The sequence below is a fragment of the Perca flavescens genome, chromosome 11, assembly GCF_004354835.1.
Source record: "Perca flavescens isolate YP-PL-M2 chromosome 11, PFLA_1.0, whole genome shotgun sequence".
In the NCBI taxonomy this organism is placed as follows: Eukaryota; Metazoa; Chordata; class Actinopteri; order Perciformes; family Percidae; genus Perca; species Perca flavescens.
In genome coordinates this window covers 1,766,949-1,774,324 of record NC_041341.1, presented here as the reverse complement: position 1 = coordinate 1,774,324, position 7,376 = coordinate 1,766,949, and the positions used below count along the sequence as shown (strand labels likewise).

General features: G+C 42.7%; 1 protein-coding gene across 1 annotated transcript; it reads right to left on the bottom strand.

Annotated features, from left to right (window-relative positions):
- Positions 1 to 3,265: 3,265 nt before the first annotated feature.
- LOC114564233 (olfactory receptor 10J4-like) lies at positions 3,266 to 4,186 on the bottom strand. The gene has a single exon (XM_028591475.1). It carries the CDS (start codon positions 4,184 to 4,186, stop codon positions 3,266 to 3,268), a length of 921 nt encoding a protein of 306 aa, XP_028447276.1.
- Between the last annotated feature and the right edge of the window lie 3,190 nt (positions 4,187 to 7,376).

Here is a 7,376-nt window from a genome sequence, read left to right as displayed (position 1 = left end):
ACTCAGCTCTGTTACCATTAGGCTAGCAGATCGTTGATCATCTGTTTCTCCGTGAAGGGGAGAGACAGTGAGAGAGAGTAAAACAGGTGCTCAACAATCAGCTGTTTTTCCAAAGTCAGCTCTTTAGATCAAATTGTGGTCACCATTACGTTTTTTTCTTGCCTTTGTTTTTGGTGTGATTTACTAGTGTTGGGTTGGCTCTGTGGAAGAGACGAGTAGACTGGATGTTTTCTGTTGAGATTAGCATTGATGTTGTGCTATTGTGGGAAGCTAAACTGTACAGACATGACTGTAGTTGTTCTTAGTTATGTTATTAGGCTGTATTTTCATTTTCATTTCATTTTCATTGTTCTGTGATAGTTTCCATTTTGTCCTTTGTTTTATAGAGTCACAATTAACATCAACAACAAAGAAATGGAGTTGGACAGCTTACTTTCACTGTTTCTAAAAGTGTAGATGCTGTGTGAGTTTTGGGCCACGAGACTAAGTAGATTTCAGCAGCCGTTCCGCAACAAATCCGGACCCGGTGGGTGTTGACGGACGGCGGAGCACGCAGCAGACACGCAGCGGAGCCGGTCCACAGCTGTTACGCATCCAGTGGAAATCCCCGATAAGACTCCAGGATTAATCTTAGCCTGCCTGTTAGCCTGCTCTCGACCAGGCTAGCTGAAAAGAATAAATCTCCATGGTTACTTGGCTGGGTTTAATTCAACCTGCTTTTGTGCAACCACGTCAAAGCTAAATTCATCCAGGATAACCTGAATATTCCGGCTTAATCCCTTGTCCTGGTTTTGTGCAACAGGTGTCTGGTCTTACTCTCCCTCCAGGCAGTCTATGCCATGCTGGCACCCAACTTGATTTTTGTTTGGTTTAATTGTGTCTAGTTGACAAGTTGTTTATTTTAAAGGTAAGTTGAGCATTTACCCTTCCATAGCATCCAACACCCATCTTATACTACTGATTACTAATATCCCACACAATAGTTTACTTTAGTTTTGTTTTCTTTAATGAAGGTACTTGTTTATTTAACTCGTTGTGCTTTCTCATCTCACAGATTTCTTTGGACTGTGGTCGCACCTGGATCCTGGCTGCAGCTGTTTCCCTGTTCCAAGATATAGCTACACTGGATGCCCTGGCCTCCAGCTCCATCATAAGAAATCTTGGAGTTATTATTTAATGCCCACATAAAACAAGAACCACCTTTTTCACATGCGTAATATTGCAAAAATTAGGCACATCCTGTCTCAAACAAATCAATACAAAATGTATTCCTTAATTGTCAAATACACATGTAGTACAATGTATTGAAATTCTATTACTGTATTTAACCCATAGTATTAAGAGCAGTGGACAGCTATACCCAGCATCTAGGGAGCAACTTGGGCTACAATGTCTTGCTCAGGGACACTTTGACATGTTGCTGGAGGAACCTGGGATTGATCTGCCAACCTTGTGGTTATGGGGCAACCATTCTACCTCATAGTCACAACCCACCCACGAAAAAGGTGCAAAAGAAAAACTGTTCCATGCATGTCTAACTTTTAAAGCTGGACTGTTGTAATTCCTTATTATCAGGTTTGCTTCAATACGTCTTCAATTCATAATTCCCCCAGCTAAGTCTCCTAGAAACTGTTTCTTCACCGTACTGGTTTTCTTGTTTCTAATGACTATAGGCTACAGTCAGGGTTTTAAAATAACACCCGCCAACCTGACCAAAAGCAGATAAAAAGTAACTCTGGCGGGTAACATTTTAAAGTTACTAGCCAATTTGGCCGGCGATGAATAAAGCAAATAACTCCACATCTGTTTGAATCGTGAATACAGAAATGTTGCCGAATTGGTCTGTTTTCCGCCAAGAACTTTGGGCAGTGTTGTGTGTTTGGCTTGGAAACATCATCTTTCTCCAGCCAACACTGCTTGTAGAACTAAGCCTACATTTCCCATGAACACCATGTTGTGACGTGTCATACAACCGTTGGCTATGTGTGCCTAGCCCGTGGTATCGATTATGAGCTACGCTGAAACAGAGAAGACAAATTTAATCACAGAAGCTGAATTTAATGTAAAGTTAGTTAGGGAAAACAAAAACCAAACATGGTTAATGGAGAATTTGATTGGCTGGTAACTTTAAAAAGTCGGGGCGGCCTCTAGCTCACCCAGTAACCGGCAATTTCCACAGACTGCGGAACGTAAGCATTCCGACTCCGTCCCAGTTCTGTCAGTCCGCAGCCCTCCGGAGCAGATACGCAGAGCTTCTATTTTTGATGGACGATAGAGAGCTCCGCAGCAATTCAGCACACGGCAGATAGTGCGGGACAGGAAGTCGAGCACAGAAACAAAATAAAATATCCGGTTAATTTTCAAAATAAAATACACCGTGCTCACGGCGGATCATATTTCCCTGCTACTACACCTTGAAAACACAGCACAGAGTCGTCTCCCCTCTACTCCTCTGGATGGAAACAAACTGTTGTTGGTTTTGTGGTTCTATTCTACGTGAATTCGCGAGAACTTGTGGGGTCCTTGTGACTACAGCTGTCAGTCACGGCTGCAGCCGTGCCGCAACAAATCCGGACCTGGTGGGTGTTGATGGACGGCGGAGCACAGAGCAGACACGCAGCGGAGCCGGTCCGCAGCCGTTACGCATGCAGTGAAAATCCCCGATAAGAGCGTTCGCCCCCGTTCGTTGGCTGAGTCCTGCAGCGGCGCAGGGTTCAAATCTGACCTGCTGCCGTTTGCTGTGTGTTATCCCCCATCTCTCTTTCTATCCACTTTCTAATAAAGGGAAAAGCCCCCAAAAAATCTACAAGCGATGTTGACTGGTGATCAAAAAAGTTAATTTAAAGCCCTGACTACAATATACATTGCTAATTTAAAAAACATAACATTTGTGTGTGAAACACACAATCAGACACAAATCAGAAACAAAAAAAACACAATTTAAACATAGAATCACACTGCACACATCTTGTGCTGAAGGCTGTTGATTTAAATGTCTTTGAATTCATCAGACGGAAAAACATTTTTACTGATATAAATTTCAATACTGGTAACAAATTAGTTTCTTTGCTACACAAACAAATGTAAACTTCAGTATGGATGTGATGAGTAAATCAAGTCAATCAAATTATTTGACTTGACATTGAAGCAAACAATGATTTTTAATATCTGTACGTCCGAAACAAATCCTTAAATTAAATACCTTCAAAGAATGACATAAATCACGTCTTGCACTATTTTTACATAATTAAAAATGTGATTAGTTTTATTTGTCTTGACTGAACAATCTCTTTAGATGTTTGTAAATTTCTTTCATTTTCAGTCCATATATGATCGGATTAAAAAGAGGATGATACAAAATCATTTGTAAAGACATTATTAAATAAACAGTTTTGGGAAAATTTGTTTCCAGTCGAGCCAGCAGTACATCATATGTACTCAAACAGGAAAAGTTGATTAGAACCAACAGGTGGGGTAAACAGGTCTGTGTAGCTTTTCTCCTGACTTCTCTACTACTTCGATAGGTTATTATAAGTATCCTGGTGTATGTAAAGAGTATGAAGAGTACAGGGAGAGGTACAACAACTGCAAAAACAATCAAGCCATATATATTCTGCATTGTGGAAGTCACACACAGAAGTTTTTGAACTGTGCTGTTGCAAATTATTCCTTTCAAAACAAAATTACAGAGCTTTTTATTAACACTCATTAATGGTACCCCTGAAAACTGACAAGCAGGCAGAATCCAAGAAAAAAACAGGAAAATATAAACAGTTGTTTTTCTCATGATAGTGTGATATTGCAGAGGTTTACATATAGACACATATCTGTCATAGGCCATGACTGACAACAGGAAGAATTCTGAAGAGGCTAGAGTGTAATATATAAACCATTGAAAGAGACAGGCTGAATAAGATATGATCTGTTTTTCAGATAAAAAGTCAATCAAAAGCTTTGGATAGATAGCAGTGCTGTAAAGAACAGAGTTGATTAACAAAGCTGCAATAAAAATGTACATAGGCTCATGGAGGGCTTTGTTAATCACTATGATGCACACAATAGTGGAATTACTACAAATTATTAGAATATATGCTGTAAACATGATCATAAAATAAAGATATCTATATTTCTGCACCTCCACATGCCCATCAAAAGTTATACATGTTACATTTAATTCATTATCCATTATGGTGTCTAAAACAAAATGTTAATGAATAAAACAGGTAAATTACTAGAAGTCTCCTATAACCTGAGATTGTATTATTTAGTGATCGGTACCTGACCTTGATACGTACTGGTGTAGCCTCGCAAACACAAATATTGGATCTGTCATCAGAAGTTTTTATCAGAGTGCTTCAACCTCCATGGATCTCATTAAGCTCTCCCAAGGAAACGCTTACACTAACATGTAAACAACTTGATCAAACTCTGGAGGCCTGAACTCATAGTTGATGTTAAACTTTGTTTGCTCAGGTTATGTGACTCTTGTCATATTTAGAAAGACAATCTGGGGATGTGGGTAGCTCACCTGGTAGAGCATGCGCCCATATATAGAAGTTCATTCCTCGATGCAGCGGCCCAAGTTTCGACTCCCTTTGCTGCATGTCATTCCCACTGTCTCTCTCTTTCATGTCTTCAGCTGTCCTATAAAAATAAAGGCCTTAAATGGCCAAAAAAATGACCTTAACAAATAAAGAAACAAAGAATGACACTGAGAGCAAAGACCTCCAAAGATGCATTCACATGGTCCTCCATTTGTCCCATATCGCGAGTTTGGAAGAAGTTTATCTGAAACTTAGTTTGCTCAGGTCATGTGAGATCACGCCAGCTGACAGTCTTGCCTGGGCCCGGGAGGAGATAATCTTAGATAGGCCCCCCCGCGCCCAGATCTCTCCTTTTCCCTTGCTCTTCCTCTCCTGTTCCTCTTCTATAAATAAGGTCTCTTTTGAGCTGCTATATACTATCCAGTCCCTATTGATTTTTTTCCCTTCCAATGTGGGATGTGGAAGATGTCAAATAGTTTGGGAATTCCCTGACCTCTGCATCTGCTGGCAATTCCTTTGCCCTCTCTGAGAAAGGCATTTGTTTTACCATCACATGTACGAGGTTCACTCTATCAGAGTCGGCCATAATGCAGGATCGCTGAAATTAAGTGTGTGATCAGTCTCTGATTCATCCTGCTCAGACTCTCCGACGGGGCAGTGGGCCCCTGACACTCTCTCTCTCTCTCTCTCTCTCTCTCTCTCTCTCACACACACATCGGTAGCCTGACTCTGTCCGTCCCGCATCACTCTCTGTCACCTGACTGCAGCTGAATCTCTCTCCTCTGTCTCATCCTCTCTGACGGAGCTACCAAACTCAAAGATAATGTGTTGTGTCAGGCTTTTATACAAGCTGATGGACGTTAACATTAGAGCTGGCCTGTTAGCTTACGTTACAAGGCTCGTAAACGTTGGCTGCGCTGTTTCTTACCTTGCTCCAGGGACGGACTGACAATCTGTGTGTTCTGGAAAAGTCCGGAACGGCCGTCCAACCGATGGCCATCGGCACAAAAAAAGTAAATTAAAGCGATATTAACAGCCAACAGCAGGGGGCGCAAATACAATCACTTATATGCTACGTGTAAAAATAAAACTGAAGAAGAAGAGTAGGCCTACATCATTAGACTGGCCTAGGCCTACTCCATTGAGTTAATTACACATCAGCAATACTCATACTCAGAGGTGTCAATTCCAGGTCCAGAAAGTAAAATTCCTGCCATGTGTTTATTCCACCAATGAACTCAGCCAGCTGATTTCACTAATTAGCAGCTGATTCACTAATTAGTAGTGAAATCAGCTGGCTGAGTTCATTGGTGGAATAAACACATGGCAGGACTTTTACTTTCTGGACCTGGAATTGACACCTCTGCTCATACTGGTAAGTGCCAGGAGCAGGAAACATTCTAGGCTGCCTTTATCCCTATCTTAGCGAATTGCATAGTCAGCTCAACATGAGTGTGCATCATGATTATGAAAAGTATCGTGCCATTTAGTGCTGTCAAACTTCCATCCATCCATCTTCATCCGCTTATCTGGTGTCGGGTCGCGGGGGGAGCAGCTCCAGCAGGGGACCCCAAACTTCCCTTTCCCGAGCAACATTAACCAGCTCCGACTGGAGGATCCCGAGGCGTTCCCAGGCCAGGTTGGAGATATAATCCCTCCACCTAGTCCTGGGTCTTCCCCGAGGCCTCCTCCCAGCTGGACCTCCCTCCACCAGGTCCTGGGTCTTCCCCGAGGCCTCCTCCCAGCTGGACGTGCCTGGAACACCTCCCTAGGGAGGCGCCCAGGGGGCATCCTTACCAGATGCCCGAACCACCTCAACTGGCTCCTTTCGACGCAAAGGAGCAGCGGCTCTACTCCGAGCTCCTCACGGATGACTGAGCTTCTCACCCTATCTCTAAGGGAGACGCCAGCCACCCTCCTGAGGAAACCCATTTCGGCCGCTTGTACCCTGGATCTCGTTCTTTCGGTCATGACTAGGGTTGGGTACCGAAACTCGGTGCCAATAGGGAACCGGTGCCGACGTAAATGGTAGTAACGAGACCGAATAAGAACGAAAGTTTCGGTGCCTCATTTCGGTGCTCGACTTTACACTACACCTGACAGCATGTCACATAGCCTACCTTTAGCTAGCAGCTGGATTAATCACGGTTAAAATGCTGAGAGCTAACGTTAAACAGTGTAAAGTGTGACTGTATTTCACTGTGGAGGACTTCTACAGCGGGATGTAACAGTCTGCTCTGCAGCGCAGCAGCTGTCGTCGCAATTCATAGATATACAGTATGTTTATATGGTCGGAATTAAACAACACAGACGGTGCGTTCACTCGCAGCTGCCGTTGTCGGAATTAAACAACACAGACGGTGCGTTCACTCGCAGCTGCCGTTGTCGGAATTAAACAACACAGACGGTGCGTTCACTTGCAGCTGCCGTTGTCAAAATTAAACAACACAGACGGTGCGTTCACTTGCAGCTGCCATTGTCGGAATTAAACAACACAGATTCACTTAAAACAGGTAGCCTCGTGGTGCATTCACAGTAATTGTAAAATACCCTTTTCCCATCTGGGGTTCAACAGCAATTTACTGGTGAAATAAGTTATTGTTATAGTTATTACATTATTATTAAATCTTTAATTTTGACCATGGCCTTAGCAATAAACGAGTCACTGACTGTTGTTTACTACCCTTATTTTTTTTCTTCTTCTTCTTTTTTTAACTTTATTGAAAAGTACCGGTTCAGGCACCGTTTGGGCACCGGCACCGTTTTAAAAGTATCGATTTAGCACCGGAATCGAAAAAAAAGCAAATAATATCCAACCCTAGTCATGACCCA